Genomic DNA, 26510 nt, shown 5'->3' with positions numbered 1-26510 from the left:
AAACAGTTACTGCTAGTTTCATTAAATTATGGCATAATTATGGCCACTTAATTAAATCATTAAAGGAGAACAAATTAAAAAGAAGAGAGGTATGAAAGTGAGAGCAGATACTGAGTTTGTATTCTTCCTGGTTGTGGTGGACTTCAATCCTTAATTATCTGTGTCCTGAAAAGATGCGTTCTCATTTAAAAAGTATCTTCCTTTATTCCATATATGCTTTAAAATATTTATTGAGCAGAAAAAAAGGAAGGGTGGTAAAAAGACGACACAGATGTTGACTTAACAGTTTTCTTCCATGTTCTGATGGACTTCGGACTTTAAATGTCTGTTTGAAAAAAAAATGCTCTCATTTTAAAGATATCTCCTTTTATTCTGAATCTTCTCATATATATGTATATATATAATATATGTAAATTATATTTACTATAATATATATTATTAAATAAATTATATATGTAATATATGTAAATTATATATAAAGATATATATATCTTATATATATATGTAAATATAAGCATTTTTAAAATATGCTTAATCACAGATTACAATTAAAAAACCGTGTTCTCTGACAATAATGATAACTGATTAGAAAGAATTGTGAATAATGTTGAAATAAATCATTTCACCATAAATATAGCTATCAAATTATATAGCTTTTGAAATGTGCTGATGATAGACATTTTAGAAGGCTTTTCATTTTTCTGCAGTACAAGTTGCGCTATTTCCACAAATATATAGTAAATACCATAGATATTAATGATTTGAAATTACATTTGTAATAAACGTAAATTTCAGTTTATTCAATTTTTTTTTATTTCCTCAAACAAAAAAAAATAAAGTTACATACGTGGCTGGAGCTTCAATTCTCCCCCAGGCCCTGATGGAGGAATTTCTTGCTGTAATTTTTTTTGCTCCATCTGCTGTACAACCTAGTGCACGGAAAAAGAATGTCTTAAAAGTAAGTATTCTTTTATTTTCTCATGACCTTTGACAAACCACAACAAACTAACTGAAAAGTGTTTTCCAAAATGAGATATTCAAACTCTAAATTTTAGATTAATATTCAACAAAGCACTTTCTAAAAATACTAAAATTCAAAATACTGTAGCTAATAGGACTTTGAAGATTATATTACAAAAAACACATGTTTTTAGGGGCGCCTGGGTGGCACAGCGGTTAGGTGTTTGCCTTCGGCTCAGGGCGTGATCCCGGCGATCTGGGATCGAGCCCCACATCAGGCTCTTCTGCTATGAGCCTGCTTCTTCCTCTCCCACTCCCCCTGCTTGTGTTCCCTCTCTCGCTGGCTGTCTCTATCTCTGTCGAATAAATAAATAAAATCTTTAAAAAAAAAACAAAACACATGTTTTTAGCAAAGCACCTAAAGTTCTTTTTAATGCCATGATCATTTTATAAATACCACCTGATGATATTCCAGCTTCTGAGCCTCCAGTTGGTCATGCTGACGCTGTAGCTCTTCCTTTTGTTTCTGAAGTTCATCTGCCTTTTTCTTAAGTTCACTTTCTTGTAAAGAGATAAGATTTTCATATTCCTTCAGTTCTTCCTCTGTGAAGAGCTGTTGCTGATCCAATGTCTAAAAAGAAAAAAAAAATGAGGAAAGAATAATCCTGGATATACAACAAGGTTTGATTCAGCTTTAAAATTCTATGATTAGCAAAGTACAAGAGTATATATAGTAATATACCTTTTCGGTAAGAAAGGGGAAATAAGAAAATATATATCTATGTATTTATTTGAGCAAAACGAAAAATCCAAGGCTAATGAAACTGGTTACCTACAGAACAAAGAAGAGAACCGGGTAGAAAGGACAGAGAGAATGAGGGAAAAGAAATCACGCTTCTCCGAATACACCTTTTTTAGTACAGGTTTGATTTTTAGAAACTTGTCAGTGTTTCATATACTCAAGAAAAGAGAAGAAAGAAAATCCACAAGGACAGGGAAACCCAAATTGACTATAAACAGAAGAAAATAAATTATACTTTGATTTTAAGTGAATAAAACAGAAGGGGAAGGGGAAAAAAGAACTAACCCAAAAACTTGATCACAGTTATCTAGACTATATGCTCAGATTAAAAACAACAACAACAAAAATCTAAACAAATAATAAATTCTTGTTTTGCAGAGTTTAGCAAATTGAAACACTTTGTACATCCTAGGACTGAGGAAATAAGTGGAATAATATTGTGGAAAATGGAAGCCAGGTTTCATATGAAATATGGGAAGAGGAAGAGATAGGATGTTGTGCTGGAATTGGAGGCACTGGATTGAAATTTAAGGAGCTTTCAGTGTGAACTCATTAAGTTTGTGGGTTTTTTTTAAAGATTTTATTTATTTATTTGAGAGAGAGAGAGAGCTTGAGCGGGGGAGGAGCAGAGGGAGAGGGAGAAACAGACTCCCCACTGAGCAGCAACCCCACATGGGGCTCTGTCCCAGGACCCCGGGATCATGACCTGAGCCGAAGGCAGATGCCTAACTGACTGAGCCACCCAGGAGCCCGAATGAGCTGATTGAGTTTTAATGTATATTGATACCTAAATATATCAAGATGAATATGAATGTAAGTGCATCTGTGTATGTGTATAATACGTGCATATACAGATACACAAAATACAAATATAACTATATATATATATATAAATATACACACCCGCACACACATTTATATGTTTTTTTAAACTACCCAACTCTGCTATCTGACAAAGCCTAGAAGCAAAGACACTCTGGTAGCAAGGAACACATCCAGTGTCCAGATCCCAGTCTGTGATAGCGATCGCCACTAAACGGGACCAGTGCTCCTCAGAAAAATGGCTGATTCCAGAGGTGGGATGGAGAAAGAACAAGATGAGCCGTGAACATCTTATTATGCTAAAAAGTAAGGAAGTCCTCAAAGAATGATAGGTAACATGCCAAAAGGATACAAAAGTCAGTTTGAAGTAACTCCCACTAGCCGAATCTGGGGCAATTTGAGCATCAAAATAAAGAATGATAGTAAGGATTCAAGCTTATTGAATAAAATAAGAAGCCATGGATCTACACTCAAACAGAGGTGGGGAAGCGATAGCTTTTCCTTATTGTAGAAAGCCAACTAATAATAAATGTAGGACGAATGACGATTAGAAAATCACCATTTGTCGATAGCCATTGTAATAACTGATTCTGCCTAGAATCATCAAAGGAGGCTAAAATTAGTACATAATGAATCTCAAAGTATACACTCGAGGACTTTTTTTTGAAACAGTGGTGGTGATGAAAATTGGTACAAATCTTCTGAAAAATACTTTTACAAAACATATCAACTGCCCTAAAAAGTGTCCCTTGGTCTTGGTAGGGTTACATTGAGAATCCATCCCATAAAATAGCCCTCAACACATAAAAACTTTATATAAAAATGTGTTTATAGCAGCACTATCTTTTTTAAATAAACAGTAAAAGAATGGGGGCGCCTGGGTGGCACAGCGGTTAAGCATCTGCCTTCGGCTCGGGGCGTGATCCCGGCGTTATGGGATCGAGCCCCACATCAGGCTCCTCTGCTATGAGCCTGCTTCTTCCTCTCCCACTCCCCCTGCTTGTGTTCCCTTCCCCCCTGACTGTCTCTATCTCTGTCGAATGAATAAATAAAATCTTAAAAAAAAAAATACAGTCAAAGAATGGATGTCCGGCCCCCCGAATACAGTTAAGCACTTCCATAACTATTAAAGTAATGCTTACAATTCATATTTGGAAATACTTTTGATATGATGTCAAGTGACTTTTTTTAAAAATGCTGACTTGTGATTCTGGCAGTATGGTGGGCTAGACAAAATACTATTTAAATTACAAAAGAGAAAATAGAAAACCTGGTAGACACCATCTTAACCAAATAATCAAAATTAACATTGCCAGTTATGAAAATAACCAGCAGCATATGCTTCATATGACACACTCAGCATCACTTTGGTGGTATTCCTACCAAAACTAGGAATCGTCAGGAAACACCAGACTGACCCAAACTGACGGATGGTGTACAAAATCACTGGTCTGCACTCTTTAGAAATATGAATGCCATGAGATACAAAGACTCGGGAACTGTTTCGGATTAAAGGAGATTAGGAAGACATTACAACTGAATTCAGTATATGGATTTTCTTTTGCTATAAAGGACAGTATTAGTAAAATTAATAAAAATCTCAATAAAGTCTAGAGACTGGAAAAGAGTTTTATGTGTGTAGCCATAGATAATTTTACTGTGATTATGCAAGATAAATCCTTGTTTGCAAAAAAATACACACTCAAGTATTTAAGGTTAAAGCAGCACCATGTACAACGTACTCTCAAAAAATATTACATTATATATAAATACACATACACACAGATTAAAAATAGAGAAAGAGAGATAAAGAGAGAGAATAACTGTAGTAAAATGGGAAATCTGGGGGAAGGGTATTCAGGAAATCCTTGTCTATTCTTATAACTCTTTTGCAAATCTAAAATTATGTTAAATTGAAAAAAAAAAGTATGTAATTATCTATTGATCTAGTTTTCCAGAAGCAATAAAGGGAATGCATGTTCAAATATCTTAGCATTCTTTTTCTTCTTCACCAAAGTCCAAAAATATTACAAATATTAGACAAAAACATGACAAAAAAAGCTGATTTCTTTAATCTCGAAGACAATAAACTGTCATCCTGGGATTGTCCTCGTTTCAGCACCAAAAACTTCCATATCCCAGGAAAATCCTCAGTAAAGGCTACACCAGGACAGTTGGTCACTCTATCTCAAACTATTTTCTGGACAATTAAAAATCTAGCCGAAATGATAATCTTTTATATTTTGCATAGGAAATGACAATTTTTTTTCAGTCTCTTCTGGTTTTACCTCTCAACTATTCTTTTTAAAATGTGTATGCACAGTAAGCTATGGAATAAATTGGTATGCCTTTCTGGAGCAATTTGACAAGACATATTTAGAAACTAAAAATGGTCATAAACCTTGAGAATAGTTCTATCCCTAGGAATTAATCCCAGGGAAATTATTACAGATGCCCAAAAATGTATGAACAAGTAGACAGTCATCATAGTGTTAATTATTACAGTAAAAAAAAAAATTGGAATTGACCCAAACAGCTAAATCTGTTCCAATGGCTATATAAATTAAATGCTATAATCACACAATTGCATGCTAAGGAGTCATTTCTAAACTGTTTTTTGAGGCATGGCATCATGAAATATTGTTAACATTAAAAAACACAGGATTTCCCAAACATACAAAGACATTTATACAGTATGAAGCCATTTTAAGAATATATAGACAGGATGAGGCACCCGGCTGGCTCAGTCGGTTAAGCCTCTGACTTGGGCTCGGGTCATGGTCTCAGGGTCCTGGGATTGCGAGGCGAGTTTGAGTTGCATGGGCTCCGAGCTCAGTAGGGAGTTTGCTTGTCCCTCTCCCTCGGCCCCTCCCACGGCTCATGCTCTCCCACTCTTGCTCTCTCTCAAATAAATACATAAAATCTTAAAAAATATATACATAGATAGATAGGAGTTTATGTGTATATGTAAATTTAAAATGGGATGGGGTGACTCAGTCAGTTGAGCATCTGGCTCTTGATTTCAGCTCAGGTCATGATCTCGGGGTGGTGAGATCCAGCCCCACCTCAGACTCTGCACTGGGCATGGAGCCTGCTTAAGAGTCTCTCTCTCCCTCTTCTTCTGCTCCTCCCCCTCATTTGCTCTCTCTCTCTTTCAAAAATAAATTTAAATAAATAAATAAAATTAAAAAAAATAAAAATGGGACAGTTCACTATATATTGCATGCTATATATACACATATTAAAAATACAAACCATTTCCAAATCAGTATAATGCAATGCATAAATTGTCTAACTCTGGATGGTAGAATTATAGGTAACTTCTAGTTTATTCTTCAAATGTATCTATATATCTAATTTTCAAGAAGGAACACTATTTTACACTTAGAAAAAGTAAAATTTTAAAAAAGACCTCTAATTATATATAACACGATTACAAATAAGAGGTCAATCGCCACGAGCTTTCCAAAAAATCAAGTTCACTATTTTACAGTGACATTTTATTGAAAAGCCCAGACAGTAAGGCTCTACATGAAAACCTAATGGGAAATAAAAGTTAAAAGTAGAATGAACTGACGTAGAATTTCTTTAACCATACATCACATTTCAAGCAGGTTTTATTACCTCCCAGCTGTCTGGCTCCAAGAATTCCTTTTTTTCTGTAGCTTTCAAAAACTCATCTAGAGTCACTAATCGGTCTTTGTTAGCATCAACCTGATTTAAAAAAAAAAAAAGTATATGTAAAATAAAATAGCTCTCATATTACTAGAAATTGTCTTCTAATAGATGCTATTACACAAACATACAGCAATTAAGGCTAGCCTAGGGTCCACAGAAACGGGGGGAGGGGGTGCGAAAACAAGCACATCAACATTACATTAGAATCAGAAAATAGGTATTGCTATCTTCTGTATTATTCAGATTTGAAAATACAGTGAGATATCTATACTCCTAATACTCAAAGATCACCACACTTGAGTCTGTTTATCTGACTGTTCAGGCTATTACGGTCTTCCTCCCTCACCAAACCGTGTATAATCCCAAGAAAAATAACCTTTCCAGAAAGAGGACTGTTTTAGCCAAGAGTTAAGGAGTTTACGTTAAAATGCTCTCAACATTTTTTTTTCTTAAAAACAACTAATTAAATCAAAACTAAAGTTGACAATCGCTCCCAATCCTCTTCAGTGGCTCTTATAGCCATTCAGTTACAAAAGTGAACTAGATAATGGCCAAAGAAATTCATTTGACACTTGGGTTGCCAGCAGTCAACAGAAATCCCAATCATCACCAATAGCTCAAATATCAGGTGAAAATCACTGACACAAAACAGTGGCCTTTAGTTACTAGCCTCTGATGTCCATGACCAAAGTTATCAGCTTAATAATGTGAACAAGAAATAAACACCTTGTTATAAACCATTATGGTATTGGATTTTTGGATTTTCTTAAAAAAAACACAGCCTTTTAAAATATCAAATATTGGACTACATTATCTTTTACTTCTAGAAGACATGCAACAGCATCTTAATCTCTTAAATAAAAACCTTTTAAATTTTAAAATATTTTAAATTAGTTATAAAATAATTTTATCTACACCAAGGGAGTCTACCGAATATTCTGGATCAAAAATGTAAAACTCAATCAAATAACTATTCTGTGTATTTATTTTCCACTTCATGGTAAGACTTATTGCAAGAACTTGAATAATCCATTGAAATAACATATAATCTCAAAATTTTAAAACATACCTCATTCATTACATGTTCCCTCATTCTAAGCCGTTCTTCCTCCATTTCCACCATATCATCCTCCTCATTTTTGGGGTCATATACTTTCTCCAACTAAGAAGAAAAGTTTAAAACCAACATAAAAGTAAGGAAAATAATAGAAGCAAGAAAGAGAGCAAAAACACCGAACACTTAAATTAACTCATTTACCTCTTTAGTAAAGAGGGCTTCTAATTCTTGTTCATCCAGGAAGCCATCATTATTGACATCTGAAGTTTAAAAGTCACAAATGCAAAAACTGATTTTAATGCCTTCAAAAATCAATAATGAAAATACAACTCTTCACAGCTGGCTTGCAAAATTGGTACTACCACAAGCATCCATATGCTACAGAAAGATGTTTCTTCCTTTTTTATGAAGCCTCAGATCAGTCCAACTGATAACAATTTACTACTAATTTATAATTCATACGAGTTTTGTTTAGAAAAATACGTCTTAACCAGTTTTTTCAAAAATATAAAGTGAAACAATATGCTATAGGAAAAAAAGTAAATTTTAATATTATAGCATGAAGTGTGCTAGATATAACCTAGCTAGTCACAGAAATACCTTCAGTTTACAGAGAACCTTATAGTAAGTCATAATGAGTCAACAGTTAAAGCAGGTAAAAGACACAGCTACTGTCTTAAAGTAGTTTATGCTACAGGTCAGCAATAGAGATTATTCCTTTACCCTAGAGAAAAATTCTAAACATTTACTGTCAATAGGACTCATAAGCAGACCTTGGCAAAAATCAGTTAAGAATAAAGCAACTATAATCTTTCAAACAGCAGACATAAATATTAATATTTGTATCAAATCTGTTACCATGTAATTTGAAAAATGTCTTGGGGTCAAAGTCATTAGGATCCAATCCATCAGTCTCTTCCCATACCTCTTTTAGTTGATCTTTGCTTCCCTGTGAATCAATTTTTAAAAAATGCTCAAAACAAAATATAATCTATGTATACAGACTGAAGATAAATACAAATTTGAGAAACTATGCAGAAATAAGAATCTAAAGTACTAATAACTTATCATGAAATTCTACTATCTGATACTCAAAGAAGTATCTTCATCTAATTATGGTTTCTTAAAGTCATAATTCTTACTGGATGATTAACTTTGGGATGATTTTCATGCTTTTTCCTCATTTCTTCAAATTTAGATTCTTCTTCTTTTCTCTTTTCTTCATTCAGTGTTTTTAAATATTCTCTCCTTTCATGTTCCTTCATCATTTCATATTTTTTAAATTCTTCATGTCGAGTCTTATCGTAGTGTTCCAGATCACTTGTGGCCTATAATGTAACATTTCAACTAAATAACAAGGAGTATTTGAAAATATAAATAAGGGTTTTCTTGCATACAGCATACTCTAACAGAAGGTAGTATAGAAGGTCCAGAAAACACTAGACTCCTCTTTTAAATTCTGCCATTTTAGTCATTATTACCAGAATGTAGGCATTAAAAGAAATTCATAGTTCAAAGCAAGCCTCAACTTTAGAAAGTTCCTCATAAGTAAGTAATATATAAATTGATTTTAAAAGAAGGGACTGTATCAAATCTGTACGGTATAGAAAACTAGAACGGTTTCTAACCACTTAACTAAACTCACATCCAAGCTACAATATCCATTTTGGTAACTCCATACAGTACAACACGAGAGGTCTACAAACTCTTATCTAAAATCCCAGAGCCCATGTTTCGGAATGTTCTAGATTTCAGAAAGAGTATATGGCATATATGCCATATTGTATAATATCCTTGCAGAGTCTATAACCAAACAGATTAATACTTCCTCAGCAAAGTCTATGAATAGTCACATCATGTAGACTAAATAAAAACTATAAATAGCCTTATTATAGTTGAAACCAGATGTCAGCCTTCATAGTGCTTTGGATTTTGGAATTGTGGGCAAGGAGTTATAGATCATTATGTCCATATTATTATCTGTAGTAATAAAGGGTAAGCTATCTCCCTTTAAAAATATTCTTGAGGGGCGCCTGGGTGGCACAGCGGTTAAGCGTCTGCCTTAGGCTCTGGGCGTGATCCCGGCGTTCTGGGATCGAGCCCCACATCAGGCTCCTCTGCTATGAGCCTGCTTCTTCCTCTCCCACTCCCCCTGCTTGTGTTCCCTCTCTCGCAGTCTCTCTCTCTGTCGAATAAATAAAAAAAATCTTTAAAAAATAAAATAAAATAAAAATATTCTTGAGAGTATCTAAATGTTATATTATCACTTCATTGAATTTACTTATCAAATGACAAAACCTCAAAGGCACAACAATGACATTTTTTGGAATTATTCTCACCGCTTTGATGAGCATATCTAAATCTGTAGATTCAAACTTGTCAGGATTTAGGTGGTTTAGGTGATCAAATTGTTTTAGAAGAGCATGGTGGTCTATGCCTGTATCTGAAAGAAAATGAGAAAACTATAAATGATAAAGTACTAAAAGCTAGAAACGTTAATATAAATGATATATAAGAATAAGTATTCATATTTATTCCTGTAGGATTTTATAAGAATATTCATTCATTTATAAGAAAATTTCAGATTAAGCATCCATATTTTCTTTTAGAATATTGTACATATTGTTATTCTAGGCAAAAGTAATGTCCTTGAATCTAGAAAGGAAGACAACATATGTACACTTTTATATTACTTCTAGAAAGGCTAGTTGGCTATCAGTATAATCAAGGGTAAAAACTTTTTTGTTATTGTAAAACTACCATATTTCCTAATTTTAATTAGATAAACTCTAAAATACTGCCCTCAGAGCTCTCGTGCCCTCTTAAATAAATAAATCTTAAAAAAAAAAAGACCTAAGCAGAATTTCTCTTTTTTTTAGTATTTTATTTTTGAGCAATCTCTACACCCAAAGTGGGGCTCAGACTCACAACCCCGAGATCAAGAGTCGCATCCTCTTCCAACTGAGCCAGCCAGGTGGCTCCTAAGTAGAATTTTTTTTTTAAAGATTTTATTTATTTATTCGACAGAGATAGAGACAGCCAGCAAGAGAGGGAACACAAGCAGGGGGAGTGGGAGAGGAAGAAGCAGGCCCCCAGCGGAGGAGCCTGATGTGGGGCTCGATCCCAGGACTCTGGGATCACGCCCTGAGCCAAAGGCAGACGCTTAACGACTGAGCCACCAAGGCACCCCTGCTAAATAGAATTTATTAAAAAAATTGTTCTAAAATTTATATGAAGGAATTTTTGTATGCTATGCCAGTGAATCCTTCATGGAAACATAAAAATCTAATTCAGGTAAATTCATTTGGATACTTATTTTTAAAGAACTATCAATTGTTTCTCTTTGTGAATAATTTTTTAAAACAAGCTACTGGGACACCTGGGTGGCTCAGTAGGTTAAGTGTCTTCCTTTGGCTCAGGTCATGATCCCAGGGTCCTGGGATCGAGCCCCGCGTTGGACTCCCCGCTCAGCCGGGGAGTCTGCTTCTCTCTCTGCCTCTGCCTGCTGCTCTCCCCACTTGTGCGTGCTCTCTCTCTCTCTGACAAGTAAATAAATAAAATCTTTAAGAAAAAAATAAAATAAATTAAATTAAATTAAAATAAAATAAAATAAAACAAGCTACTGTTTGGGGCATCTAGCTGGCTCAGCTGGTTAAGCATCTGACTTTTTTTTTTTTTTTTAAGATTTTATGTATTTATTTGAGAGAAAGAGAGAGAGCATGGATAGGGGCAGGGACAGAGAGACAGGAGAAGCAGACTCCTCACTGACCAGGGAGCCTAATGATACGGGGCACAGTCCCAAGCCTAAGGCAGCCACTTAACCTACTGAGCCACCCAGGCACCCCTAGCATCTGACTCTTGATCTCAGCTCAGGTCTTGATCTCAGGGTTGTGAGTTCAAACCCCACTTTGGGCTCCACACTGGGCATGGAGCCTACTTAAAAACAAACAAACAAACAAGCAACAGTTTATTATAGTTGAATGGGTAAAGTGAATATGGACTATTTCAGTTGGATTATAGAAATGAACAAAATAGGTACATGCGTTGATTTGTTAAAAGTCAGGGTTCTCAGGAGAAAGGAATGTACAAATATGGAATCATGGAAGGCAAGAAAGAAATCTCTGACTTGGCATCAGGGAAATACAAATCAAAACCACAATGAGATACCTCCTCACACCAGTCAGAATGGCTAAAATGAACAAGTCAGGAAATGACAGATATTGGCGAGGATATGGAGAAAGGGGAACCCTCTTACACTGTTGGTGGGAATGTAAGCTGGGACAGCCACTCTGGAAAACAGTATGGAGGTTCCTCAAAAAGTAGGAAATAGAGCTACTCTAGGACCCAGCAATTGCACTACCAGGTATTTAACCCAAAGATACAAATATAGTGATTCAAAGGGGCACCTGCACCCCAATGTTTATAGCAGCAATGTCCACAATAGCCAAACTATGGAAAGAGCCCAGATGACCATCAACAGATGAATGGATAAAGATGATGTGCTATATATATATACATAATGGAATACTACTCAGCCATCAAAAAAAAAATGAAATCCTGCCACTTGCAACAATGTAGATGGAACTAGAGGGTATTATGGTAAGCAAAATAAGTCAATCAGAGAAAGGCAATTATCATATGATCTCACTCATATGTGGAATTTAAGAAACAAAACAGAGGATCAGAGGGGAAGAGGGGAAAAAATAAAACAGGACAAAATCAGAGAGGGAGACAAACCACAAGAGACTCTTAATCATAGGAAAGAAACTGAGGTTACTGAAGGGGGTGGGAGTGGGAAGATGGGGTAACTGGGTGATGGACATTAAGGAGGGCACATGATGTAATGAGCACTGGGTCTTCTATAAGACTGATGAATCACTGACCTCTACCTCTGAAACTAATAATACATTATATGTTAATTAATCGAATTTAAATTTAAAAAAAGAAAGAAATCTCTGGACATAGATGAGAATTAGCACTGCATGAGCTTATTTCCAAAATATGAATATGTACACATGTATGCATGTATGTTTTACAGGTACACACACACATACATTTATACATCTAAAAATGTGTGTGCTTGTATATGTCAATGTATATGGACCTACATAAATCTCCTACCTCTGTCTGATGAAAATGTCAATAAGAAAATATATTCCAGGGGCGCCTGGGTGGCTCAGCTGGTTTAGCATCTGCCTTCGGCTCAGCTCATGATCCCAGAGTCCTGGGATTGAGCCCGGAGTGTCGGGCTCCCCGCTCAGCGGGGAATCTGCTGCTCTCTCTGCCTCTGCCCCTCCCCCTGCTTGTGCTTCTCTCTCTCTCAAATGAATAAATAAAATCTTTAAAAAAATAAAGAAAATATATTCCAGAAGCAATGAGCACACTTAGTGCCAGTCTTTGGTCTGTGATGTTACTTCCCACTGAAAAGAACCAGGAATCCTCAGAGAAATGGCTCATTCCAGACCTGGGGCAGGATAGGTACAAGATGAGCCCGGAACATTTTGTTATATGAGAAAGTAAGAAACTGCTGAATTTAGTTAAATTAAGATGTCGCTGAATTCTTTGTAGGGCACTGCACGAATTTTACTTATGAAGAAAAGATTTGTCCTAAGACCCAGGCCTAAAAGATGTGACCAGACAGTGAAATACATGAAAAGATACTTAACCTCACTCAAAATAGGAGAAATACATATTAAAACTACACTATTATACTATCTAGCAGAATGGTAAAACTCTTAAAGTTTGAAGATACATACTATTAGCAGGATGTGAGAAATTATAACAGAAGAGTGTGTACTGATACAATCTCTGTGGAGGTGGCAACATCTATCAAAACTATAAATACACATACATAGTTTCTCTGTAGGGAACTCATCCCTACAGATAATTTTACACAGATAGTGAGATATGTACAAGAGTGTTTGCTAGAAATAACCCAAATATCCATCACCAGTGGCCTAGTTAAATAAATTATGGCATATCCATATAATGGAAATCTATGCAGCTGTAAAAAAAACCTTTTTTTAATGAAATGGTCTCTATAGACTAATACAGAAAGATCTCCAAATATGTTGTTATAAGAAAAATACAAAGCACAAAATGTATATTACATGCTACCTTTTGCATAAAAAGAGAGGAAAAATAAGGACTTCTATTTGTATTTGCTTATATAAGAATGAAGAAATAGAAGGATCATGTTTGGAGCAGTGGGAATTGATAGGGTACAAAAATATCAGAGCACTTTTGCTATATGCCTTCTATAGTTTCTGGTTTTCAGCCATGTGAACGTATTACTTACTTTAAAATTACACCAAAAAAAAAAAAAAAAAGGACCCTTTAAGTCTTTCTTCAAATTATCAGAAATTTCAATTCATTAATTCTGAATCAATGAGAAAACATTCATAAGTTTTCTAAGCATCAGACAGTTTTCTTTAGATTATGAAATTCATCCCCTATTTGGAATAGAGAAAATATTGCCAAGATTGAAGGGATGGAGGTTGTCTAAGAGGAAAGTAACCTCAAAATACCTTCAGCCCAGCTTTAAGGATGGAAGCTCCTTCTATGCCTGACCACCTGAAGTGGTAGGGTATGACTCAGTTTACCTCTCATTGATATCCTTAATCTCAGGATGAGGAGTATTTGGTACTTGTTTTCTGTGTCTATTCAGCAGCAGGGAGTTTAATGCTCTACACAAGCTTTTCTCCAATATGACCCACTGATGACAGGCACATGTTTAAAATGCATATTACTCACCCCCAGAATCAAAATCTCTAGAGGTAAGATCCAGTAAACTGCATTTTTAACCCAGGTGGTTCTTATGAAAAGTTTAAGGACTACTATTTACCAGGAGTAAATGTTCAGATGTTTATTAATGCCAATGAACCACCCAGATAAGCAGCCTATGGGGACATGTCACAAAGTCAGCTGGAAGGGTCTCCCACTCGTCAAATCTAGCCTCTTGATTTTGCTTCATAATTAGAAAGGCAATTTCAAGATAATAAAGAAATTCACCTATGTTGTCATCTAGTGCTTTTATGGTATTATTTTCTACACTGATATCTTTGATTCATTTGTAGTTATTCTAATGTAAATGAGGTAGAGATCTAACTGTACCTTTTTCCAACTGGCTACCCAATTGTATCAACATTATTCTTTTCAAAAATCTATCTTGATCCCACTAATAAGGATACCACCTTTAATTCAAACTAAATTCTAAATGTATTTACTTTTACTTCTGGTATTTCTATTCAGTTCCACTGGTCTTTCTACTTATATGCCAAAAACATAACAGTTCTAATGACTGAGGCTTGGTGATATATTTTAATAGCTAACATATCTATCTAGTCCTTCATTGTTCTTTTTCCAAAGTATATAGCTTTTTTTGTTTATTTCCTTTGTCATAGGAACTTTAAAATTAACTTGCCTAGTAGCAGGAAAAAAAAGTACATATTTTTATTTTGATCATGTCAAATTTATAAATTAACCTAAGGAAAGTTGACATGTTTATAATGTTGAGTCTTTGTATCAAAAAGATGTTATGTCCTCTCATTTTTTTCAAGTCTACTTTTGCATCCTTCAGGAGTATTTTAAAACTTTTAGTCTATAAGTCCAAATTCTTAATAGGTTTATTCTGGGTATTTTATCTTTGTTGGTATTTGTTAATGGAGTCTTTTCTTTCATTATATCTTGTAACTGGCTGTTGCATATGAAAAATACTGATTTCTGCATATAAAGTTTACTTTGCTGAATTTTCTTGTTATGCTATTTTTTACTCAATTATTTTGATTTTTCCAAGTAATAATCGTATCACCTGCATACAGAACTGGTTTTATCAACTCCTTTTCAATTACTTTACCTCCAATTTTTTTTCATTTATGTAATTGTTTTGGCTCGTACCTCCAATGCCATGCTAATTAGTAGTGGTGAGTGTGGACATCACTGTCTTGTGCCTGATTTTAGTTAGAACACATACTTGTATTTCCCCACTAAGTATGATGTGGCTGAGTTAGACGTACCTGACCATGTTACAGAAGTATCTATTGATTACTATTTCATTACTTTTTTAAAATTAAGAAGGGGTGTTGAATTTTGTCAATTGCTCCTTTTCTGTAGATAAAGAGATGGCTATATATGAGATTACTTCCTTATCTGCGGATTTCTTCACATTTTAAAAATCCTACTTCATAGCTATTTAATCTTCTCATAGTCTAAAATTAAAAGAATATAGGAGCACGAATAGGCAGAGTACAGAGGATTTTTAGGGCAGTGAAACTACACTGTGTGATACGATAATGGTAGATACATATCATTATAGATTTGTCCAAACCCATAGAATGTAAAACACCAAAAGTGAACTCTAGTGTAAACTATGGACTTTGGGAGAATATGATGTGTCAACGTAGGTTCATCAATTGTAACAAATTTACCACTCTGGTGGGTGATGCCAGTAATGAAGGAGGTTATGCATGTTTGGGGGGCTAGGGGTATATGGGAAATCTCTGCACCTTCCCTTCACTTTTGCTGTATACCTCATACTGCTCTAAAAAAAATCAAATCTTAATTTTATCTATTTATTTATTTATGTTAGAGAGAGAGCGTGTGCATGAGTGGGGGAGTGGGGAGAGGCAAAGGAGAGGGAGAGACAATCTTAAGCAGACTCTGCACTGAGCTTGGAGCCCCATATGAGACAGGGCTCTATCTTACAACCCCGAGATCACAACTTGGGTCAAAACCAAGAGCTGGACACTTAACCGACTGTGCCACCCAGGCATCCCAAATCTTAATTTTAAAAGACAGAAGTTTCAAAGATTTATTCTAACTTATCCTTTTTCCTTTGACTTCTTGATTTCTTTTGTCACACCAAAAATTTTTTCTCTTTAATTCTATTTATATGATGATTTATAGTATTACATTTCCTAATATTAAGTCAATCTTGCATTCCTAAAATAAATCCACTTGCTATTATATGGTATACTTTTGACATACGATAAGTTTGGTCTTGGCATCAATACATATTAAGAGTAGGAAAGCTTTCCTTCTTTTTCTATCCTCTGGAATAGTTTAAATAACATCGACAATCTGTCCTTTAAAAAAAAAGATTTATTTATTTTTGCTTGAGAAAGAGAGAGGGCAGGCGGAGAGGGAAGGAAGAGAATCTCAAGCAGACTCCTCACTGAGTGTGGAGCCCAACCTGGGGCTCACTCTCACGACCCTGAGATCATGACCTGAGCAGAAACCAAGAGCTGGGGGCGCCTGGGTGGCACAGAGGTTAAGTGCCTGCCTTCGGCTCAGGGCGTGATCCCGGCGTTATGGGATCGAGCCCCACATCAGGCTCCTCCGCTATGAGCCTGCTTCTTCCTCTCCCACTCCCCCTGCTTGTGTTCCCTCTCTCGCTGGTGTCTCTATCTCTGTCAAATAAATAAATAAAATCTTCTAATAAAAAAAAAAAAAAGAAAGAAACCAAGAGCTGGACACTTAACCAACTGAGCCACCCAGGTGCCCCGACAATCTGTTCTTCAGTAGTTTAACAAAATTCCTTTTGACACTCTCTGGGCCTGGTGTGGTTTTTTTAGAACTAGTTCTCTAACAATTTTTCTATTTCATCTATGGAAATTGTTATAATTAGATTTTCTCTCTTTTGGTTCCTTTGATGTTATTCTTTCTCCTTTAAATCAGTGGCTTAATTCATTACTTTTCATTGATATAATAATTTAAGGCTAATCGTTTTGATTTTTGAATGATGTGAATATATTACCTATTTTAAAAAATTAAATTTTAAAAATTAAGAGAAGCCAAATCCATACTAACATTAAATTTTAACTGGAAGAACATAGTATGTGACAATATAAGCTGACCTCAACAACCAAATACTGAAACTTCTTTACTTTTCCTTTAGCACTTACCTTGAAGGGAATCCAATTTAGCTTTAATTAGCATTCTCAACCTTGCCACTTCTTGCCTTTTCAGCTCATCAAGTTTTGTCCTCACATGGTGACTTACTAAATCCAGTTCTTTGCTTAGCCTCCCACTCTGTCAAAATTAACAAGTTCGTTTGCTTTATTACGTTCCATTTTGAGACCAGACACAATATATTAAAATTAGGGTTATGATAAAGTAGTGATAAATACTTTTGACTAATTTAGATAAATTTGATATTACAAAAAGCAGTCCTTTCAGAAGATACTCAGTTTATAACTCTGAAATCAAGATATGTAAAAACCATATATTATGGAAAGAGCCCAAATGTCCATCAAGTGATCAATGGATAGAGAAGATGTGTGTGTATATATATATACACACACACATACACACACAAAATCGAGTATTAGCCGTAAAAGAGAATGAAATCTTGCCATTTGCAATGACATGGGTGGAGCTAGAGAGTATTATGCTAAGTGAAATAAGTCAGAGAAAGAAAAATACCACATGATTTCACTCCTATGTGGAATTTAAGAAACAAAACAGATGAATATGGGGGGGAAAAGAGAGGCAAACTATAAACCAGACTCTTAACTATAGAAAACACACTGAGGGTTACTGGAAAGGGGTAGGCAGGGGGGATGGGTTAAACAGGTGATGGGTATTAAGGAGGGCACTTCCTGTGATGAGCACTGGGTGTTGTATGTAAGTGATGTATCACAAAATTCAACACCTGAAACTAATAGTACACTGCAAGTTTACTGGAATTTAAATAAAAACTTGGAGAAAGAAAAAAAAAACCATATAATTGAAAGCATAATTAAAGCACAAAGGAGGAACTTGTAATGTAACTTGAATTGTTAAATGGTGCAGCCACTTTGAAAAACAATTTGGCAATTCCTCAAAAAGTTAAACACAGAATTAGCATATGACCCAGCAATTCCATTCTTAGCTATATACCTAAAGAATTGAAACACATGTTCACATAAAAACTTGTACCCGAATGTTCATAGCAGCATTATTCATACTGGCATAAAAGTAGAAATAACCAAATGTCTATCAACTGGTGAGCTGATAACCAAAATATGGAATATCCATAAAGTGGGATATTGTTCAGCCATAAAAAGAAATGGATGTACCAATATAAGCTACAATACAATGAACCTTGAAAACATTATGCTTAAAGAAACCAGACACAAAAGCCTACATATTGCATGACTCCATTTATGTGGAATGTCCAAAATAGGCAAATCAGAGATAGAAAGTAGATCAATGGTTGCCAAGGGCTAAGAGGGGGAAAAAGGAGAGTGATGGCTTAATGGGTACAGGGTTTCTTTTGGGGGGAAATAAAACTGTTTAAAAGTAGATAGTGATGTTCATGGGTAGATATACTACTGAATTACATGCTTTAAGGAGGCAAGTATTGGGGCGTCTGGGTGGCTCAGCCATTAAGTGTCTGCCTTAGGCTCAGGTCATGATCCCCGGGTCCTGGGATCAAGCCCCACATCGGGCTCCCTGCTCGGCAGGAAGCCTGCTTCTCCCTCTCACACTCCCCTTGTTTGTGTTCCCTGTCTCACTGTCTCTCTCTGTCAAATAAATAAATAAAATCTTTAAAGGGGCAAGTTTTAAGGTATGTGAATTACATTTCAATAAAGTAAGTTTAGGGGCGCCTGGGTGGCACAGCGGTTAAGCGCCTGCCTTCGGCTCAGGGCGTGATCCCGGCATTATGGGATCGAGCCCACATCAGGCTCCTCTGCTGGGAGCCTGCTCTTCCTCTCCCACTCCCCCTGCTTGTGTTCCCTCTCTCGCTGGCTGTCTCTATCTCTGTCAAATAAATAAATAAAATCTTTAAAAAAAATAAATAAAGTAAGTTTAAAAAATATCTTGGCCACCTTAAGCTTTAGTAATTACATATATAAATAACTTTTCAAAATTCATCTTTTTAAGGTTGTCTCCTTTGATTACTTTTCTCATAGATGAGTACTTAGATACATGTTCCAAAATTTAAGAAACAAAATAGCTAGTACCTTACTTTCTCTTGTTTATAAATGCATTTGCAATCACAAACTGCACAAAGTCTAACTAGCAATCAGGCAGACAAACCTTTTAGGACTAAGTCAACGGGGCCCACTGAGGAAGGTAAAGAAAAGAAACCCCCTACAAGGGAGACCAAGAAAGAATGTTCAGAGGTAAGAAGGAGAACTAGGACAATACACTGTTACAGAGCAAAAAGAGCAATATACTCAAGGACAGAGTGGACATCATTATTACAGAGAAAAATGGTTCTCAAAGTGTGGTCCCTAAGTAGAAGCATTAGCACCACCTGGGAACTTTAGAAATGCAAGATCTAGCCTAACTGAATCACGAAGTCTATAGGTGGGGCCCAGGAATCCGTGTTTCAACAAGCCCTAAAATCTGAGAACCACTGAGATAATAGAAAGGAGTCCAGTAAGAAGAGGAATAAAAAGTATTCCCTGGATTTGGCAATTAAGAAGTCACTGACATCCTTCATCAAAGTATATTCAGTGGAGTGATATGGGCAACGCCGTAATCTTTCCAGTCAGCAATATTTGGAAAGTGAAGAAATGTAGTAGGATTCCCCTTTCAAAATACTTGGCTGAGGGGTGCCTGGGTGGCTCAGTCCATTAAGCGTCTGCCTTTGGCTCAGGTCATGATCTCAGGGTCCTGGGATCGAGCCCCGCATCGGGCTTCCTGCTCAGCAGGGAGTCTGCTTCTCCCTCTCCTTCTGCCTGCCGCTCCCCCTGCTTGTGCTCTCTTCCTCTCTCTCTCTCTCTCTGTCTAAATAAATAAATAAAATCTTAAAAAGACTGATCAAAATACTTGGCTGAAAAGGACAAATTCTAACATTTTTCTCCCAGTTTTTCCTAAGAGTCTTTGCTGAGCTATTTATAATGTTTCTGTTGGCTTAAGTTTTATTTTCTATTTTAATTCTTATATCTTTTTCATTGAATAACTGTTTAACTTACTACATTTTGTCTCCCCCTGCCCCAATAGGGAATAGGAATTGACTGTGAAAAGCAGTTATAAAAGTATTCCCATACCAAACCAGGATTATCTCTCTATCGTACTTCCTATTATCCACCTTTTCTGTTACGTACACAATAATAATGTTCTTTTTAAAAAAGATTTATTTATTCATCTGAGAGAGAGAGAGAGAGCAGCAGAGGGGCAGAGGGAAAGGGAGAGAGAGAATCTCAGGCAGACTCCACACTGACTGTGGAGCCCAACGCGTGGCTCAATCTCATGACCCTAAGATCATAACCTGAGCCGAAACCAAAAGTTGGACATTTAACCCACTGAGTCACCCAGGCATCCTCCACAAATAATGTTCTTAATCCTAACTTAAGTAGATAAGAGACACTGAAAGTTCTACATTAAATGTTATTCACTCCAGGAAATCAGTTCCGTAGATCAAATTAATTCCTCAAAGGAAATGTAGATTACTCTCAAAATAATTGAGGGAAATTATTGGCATGATGCTATTACCTCTATCAGGAAAAATGACTTCCCACCTTTCCCCACTGCTGAATTATGTGTCCATGCTCTGCATCTCCAAAATATATTATACCCCCATCATATATTCATTTTAATAAACTTTTTCTAAATATTATTTATTCAGAATAAACAAGAGTCCGGAAAGAGTCTCATCTTTGTATTCCCAGTACTTAACTCAGTGTCTGGGATGTTCTAATGTCTGTTAAATAATTATTTATTACATTTACCTTTATTTCCTCTATGTCTGCTTTCTGGAGCTTTTCTCTGAAATGATTATCTGTTTCCAGCACATCAATCACTTGCTTAAGATATTCGTCATAATAAAGTCCAGTATCCTTCAAATTAAGAAACAAACAATAATGTTTCTGAAAGTTTTTCCTTCCCTGCATCTAAAGATCTCAATCCTAAAAAAAAAAAAAAAAAGACTAGCAAAATGTCATTGAGACGTATCTACTCTGATAGCTGGGACAAAGTTAAAAAGCTGTATTTCTCAAATGAAGAATTTTGTATCAGAACCAATGCAATGTTTTATTGTTACATAAAGGTACGTTTTCTGTATGGCTTAGACAATTAGAATTTAACCAATAATACTAGTGGGTTGATTTTACTCCACTGTCACCTGTCTCTCCTCATCACTGTATCTCCTTTGAATGTAATACCACGTTTTCTTGGCTAGTGAGCTCTCCATTGGAAATACATTATGATTAATTCTCCTGTGCATTATTTAATATGCGAACTACATTAAATAAATTGTCTAATATTAAACATATGCTTATCCAACATTCTTTTACTGCTCTTTCAGAAACAGTTCCTAAATGTACAATTTTTAAAGTAATAAATATTAGCAACATTTGGTTAAAATTCTTCCCACAAGGTTATCTTTATCATTTTACTTACTGGTGGTTCTATCTTTGCGCTGTCCACAGGTTGAGGATTTTTTACTTTTGTCTTGTCTATGTCTATAGGCACAGCTTCAAGAGCAGTAAGTAGACAGGAAACCAAGAGAAAGCAATATTGTAGTAAGATGGTCCTCCACCTCATCTGAAATAAAGGTATAATTATAGTAAGGTCCTGAAAAGATGTCTTCAAACTATAATTACATGTGTTCCCAATGCCATGTTAATAATATAACCAACTTCAAGAAATTTAATGCAAAATAGTTCTAGAAAGAGGTTAAAAATAGATTATAGCTTATCAAAATAATGCTTAATACAGATCACTAAAGAAAGTCAGGAGAGAAATGCTTTTCAACTAAAATTAAAAAGAAAAGGAAACAAAATTTCATTTATTTATTTTCTAAGATTTTATTTATTTATTTGACAGAGAGAGACCACAAGCAGAGGAAGCAGCAGAGGGAGAGGGAAAAGCAGACTCCCCGCCAAGCAGGGAGCCTGATGTGGGGCTCGATCCCAGGACCCCGGGATCATGACTTGGATCAAAGGTAGACGCCCAACCAACTGGGCCACCCAGGAGCCCCAGGAAACAAAACTTTAAAGTTTAAACAGCTTATAGTATAAGAAAACATTTAGTTAATTATAAAAGCTTCAAATAAAAATGATAATAAGGGTCTCAAAAATCTTAAAAAATTAATAGACCAAATTTAAGAAAAGGAGAAGTAAGGAAAAACTTTTTTTTTTTTCAATTAAAATACTAGGGAACCAAAATTGTTTCTAGATATATTTAATTTAGCTTCAACCTAATTTTGAAAATAAGTTGCTCTATAAATATAAGTTGATTTAAAGAGACAACTAGGTAAAATATTCTCTTAGCCTTACAAATATTATTTCATCACAGTAGTCATTTGCTAAAATTCTTTTTGCTCAATAATTTTTCAGATAAATAGTTCAATAAAATATCAAGCTTGAAACAAGAGAGAAGCAAGTATGGCTGTTCCCACAATATTATTCAGATTATGTTTATTCAAACAGTTTCCACGCCATATGGATCTTTAGTAGCTCTGGAGGACTAGAATGAATAAAAATCTCATATTTAATTGATTTTATACATACAGACTCATGTTAGGGTGCAAGTCAAGAATATTGGTCTGACCAGCTGTGTGGAATATGCATTATTTAACTCAGAATCTCCCAAACTTAGCTGACCATAGATTTTTTAAGTCACATTTTTAGCCATAGAACACAATTTGGAGAAGAGTATACTGCCTCATTTTCACCACAACCCTAGACAGTTGCCCTAAACAGGGCAGTGATTCGTTTACAGATAAAGAAAACTTGGATGAAAACAATTCACTCACAGACCATAGTCTTGCATTACAAAATCACTAGAACTCACGTTTTAGTGCTATTTCTAATACACCAAATTTTTTAGCATCTCTATTGAGATATAACTCACATGCCATAAAATTCACCCGTTTAAGGTACAGGATATGTCTATTCGGTAAAGATGCTACTCAAAGTTTAGTTCTCAAACCTGAAGGATCGAATCACCTGGGAGCTTGATTCTCAGGCTGCTCCCAAGACCTCTGGAATCAGAATCTCTGGGGTGAGGTCCAGAATCTGTTTTAAAAAACTTTCCAGATAAACACACTGAGGGTTGCTGGAGGGGTGGGGTGTGGACGGATGGGGTAACTGGGTGCTGGACATTAAGGAGGACACGTGTAATGAGCACTGGATATTATATAAGACTGAGGAATCACAACCTCTGAAACCAATAATACATTACATGTTAATTAACTAAAATTTAATTTTAAAGAATTGAAAGAAAGAAAAAAAGAAACTTTCCAGGTAATTCCTACATACATATGCTCAACCCCAAGATTCTTTCTCCTCTAGAACACTAGTTCTTCAACATGATCCTTGTGAGTAAATGTTTTTCAGGATGAAGTGTTTGGGAGATGATGGCTCAATGAAGCTTAAATAAAGTTTTCAGCATTGCAAGACTTTCGGAGCTTGTGATGGGCTACTATGCATTCTCAATCTTTAATAGAAGGATGATTTGTTTCTCCACAGAAAGTATATCTACCATGAATCACCTCCTCTTCTCACAATTATTTTTTATGACAACCAAAGTTTCTCATTCATGCTTCATGTCCATTACAGGTGTATATTTTATTTTTGGTTTTCATTTTTGAGAGGTAATTTACATGCCTCAAAACTTACTCTTTGAAATTGTACAATTCAGAGGATAATAGTATATGCACAAGGTTGTGCAATTATCACCACTATCTAATTTTTTAGAACATTTTCATCACTCCAAAAAGAACCCTGTACCCATTAACAGTCACTTCCCATTCCCTCATTCTCACAACCCCTAGCAACCATTAATCCACTTTCAGTCGGTATAGATTTGTCTATTGTGGACATTTCATATATATGGAAACATATAACATGTGGCTTTTGTATCTGGCCTTTTTCATTTAGCATTGTATTTTCAAGGTCCAGTCATGTTGTGCCATGAATCAGTATTTCATTTTTTTGTATAGCTTTTCCAAAGGACCATTTTACACCCCCACCAGCAATATATGCGGCTTCCAATCTCTCCACATCCTCACCACCATGTGTTATGGTCTTTTTATTACAGCCAACCTACTACATGTAAAGTGGTGTCTCACTTTGATTTTGATTTGCATTTCATTGACTAATAATGTGAGGCATCTTTGCATGTATTTATTAGCTTTATCTTTACCTTTTTAAAGAAAATTAAGTATCATTGAGCTAGTTGTTTTTTAAAAACCCTGAATGGAAACTTTTGTTACCTTTGCGAGTCCTGTGGGTCCCTGCAAACAGGCTGACCAAATGACCATTAAAAAGGGTAATCATGGCCCCAAAGTCCAAATTATGACTTAACTGCTCAAGTCAACTTTGATGTCTTCTACACAATTTCTAAAGTTTAATTGAGTCTCCATGGCCCCTAACATGGTACACATATAGTTGGAAAACGAAGAAGTGCTAACATTATTTGAATGGTCTTTCTATAAATGTGCCCGCAGAAAGCCAGTGATACACCTCTGTAACTGCATTTTGCAGACCTCCTCAGGAACTGTGACTAGCCCTAGATTTGGGCAACCCAGAGTTTGGAAGCATCTTTCACATAGACTCCTCCCCTCCACCCACGGTACCTCCAATGTCCTATTCTCTCCTTCTACCACGTATCACACATACACACAGGGCAATTAATAAGAAGTTCTGTCTCAGCAATTGGCAGCTGTCCCATATTTTGAAATATGCTCTTTTTCAAAAATAGTGTCCACCTTTACTTCAATATACAATAGAAGCCTGAGATTAATAAGAGTAAATTACAGTTAAATCGAATCTTGGAAGTGGAATCCCTTCTGCAATTTGTCTCTTCTTCTCCTATTGTTCTGCTAGGTTTCCCATAAATGAGAAGGGAAGTCAAGCGAGGATCATGTTTGTACATATGAATGTGTGTGTGTGTGTGTGTGTGCGTGCACACACATCTCAGCATCTCAAAATGACTAAGTAACAAGAAATCTCTGGGTATCTACTCTAAAACTTTAACTGAATTTATGGTTCATTAACTTTTAACTGGGACCCAGACTTATAAATAACTATAGAAACCATCAATTGAGTGTTTACTATGTACTAACAGTATGCTAAATCTTTTTTATATTAAGAAATTAATTCTTACGATGATTCTGTGAAATAAATATTATTATCCCCATTTTGAAGTACAGGAAACTGAGACATATCAGTTAAAAAAAAAACCTGATCCAGGTCAGTCAGGAGTAAGTCATTTTGCCATTGTTTGGGTCTGGGAATGACTGACTCCAAAGCCTACAATTGTTTTCAAGCAGCGGTTCTCAAAGTGTGATCCCTGGGGCAGCAGCAGCAGCATCACCTGGGAGTTTGTCAGAAATGCAAATTATCAAGGCTTTCTCCAGACTTCTAAATTGGAGAACCGGGGAGGGAGGGGCATAATCTGTTTGTTTGTTTTTTTTAAAGATTTTATTTATTTATTCATTCGACAGAGAGAGACAGCCAGCGAGAGAGGGAACACAAGCAGGGGGAGTGGGAGAGGGAGAAGCAGGCTCACAGCGGAGGAGCCCGATGTGGGACTCGATCCCGTAACGCCGGGATCACGCCCCGAACCGAAGGCAGACGCTCAACCGCTGTGCCACCCAGGCGCCCCGAGGCATAATCTGTTTTAACAAGCCCTACAGGTAATTCTGACGCATGCTAACATTTGAAAACATACTGCCTCCCTTTGCTTTGTTATTCACGAACCTCCTCTGCAAAGAGAGACAAAGAATGCTTATCTGAAGAGTAAATTTAGATCCTCAAGGAACAGAGAAATGGGTGTTACATCTAAGAAGAGTAAGGCAAAATTAAATTTAGGTCTATATTCTAATTCCAGCTGCACCACTCACTTGCTATGAGATCATAGAGCAGTTAATTAACTTTCCCCACTTCTTATTTTTAAAAATAATGGATTTTTTTAAGGGGAATTTAACTAAACCTCAGTACTCTCTAAGCTCTTAAATTCTATTACCAGTTTTTTCTTTTTGTTAAAGATGTTTTCCTGTTATATCATCGGAAATAATGGGGCACCTGGGTGGCTCAGTCAAGTGTCTGCCTTGGGCTCAGGTCATGATCTCGGGGCCCTGGGATGGAGCCCTGAGTCAGGCCCCTGCTCGGCGGGGAGTCTGCTTGTCCCTCTCCCTCTGCCCCTTCCACCCCCAGCCCCACAGCCTCGTGCTCTCTCTCTCTCTCCAAAAAAAAAAAAAAAAATCTTAAAAATAAGAAATGCTAATAAAATTGCTTGAGCTCACACCAATTG

The 26510-nt window shown here is 35.9% G+C and overlaps 1 protein-coding gene across 4 annotated transcripts in view; it reads right to left on the bottom strand.

Annotated features, from left to right (window-relative positions):
- Nucleotides 1–212: 212 nt before the first annotated feature.
- Nucleotides 213–26510, bottom strand: part of NUCB2 (nucleobindin 2) — a 44736-nt gene continuing 18438 nt past the window's right edge. For 3 of the 4 annotated variants that reach the window (XM_045796596.2, XM_045796595.2, XM_087855331.1), the window contains exons 3-14: nt 21651–21794; nt 20981–21088; nt 17222–17348; nt 9659–9762; nt 8462–8647; nt 8178–8268; nt 7521–7579; nt 7332–7424; nt 6209–6298; nt 1421–1591; nt 848–929; nt 213–325 (exon numbers count right to left, since the gene is read on the bottom strand). In XM_045796596.2, the coding sequence (XP_045652552.1) occupies nt 318–325; nt 848–929; nt 1421–1591; nt 6209–6298; nt 7332–7424; nt 7521–7579; nt 8178–8268; nt 8462–8647; nt 9659–9762; nt 17222–17348; nt 20981–21088; nt 21651–21794 (1263 nt within the window). In that variant the 3' untranslated portion in view covers nt 213–317. Of the gene's footprint in view, nt 326–839; nt 930–1420; nt 1592–6208; nt 6299–7331; nt 7425–7520; nt 7580–8177; nt 8269–8461; nt 8648–9658; nt 9763–17221; nt 17349–20980; nt 21089–21650; nt 21795–26510 lie in introns of those variants that run through there. The other variant, XM_045796599.2, reaches the window with a different exon arrangement.

The sequence above is a fragment of the Ursus americanus genome, chromosome 24 (assembly GCF_024610735.1).
Source record: "Ursus americanus isolate L20-20 chromosome 24, mUrsAme1.1.p, whole genome shotgun sequence".
Taxonomy (NCBI): Eukaryota; Metazoa; Chordata; class Mammalia; order Carnivora; family Ursidae; genus Ursus; species Ursus americanus.
The sequence above is the reverse complement of the archived record's forward strand: the minus strand, read 5'-3'. Positions and strand labels throughout refer to the sequence as shown.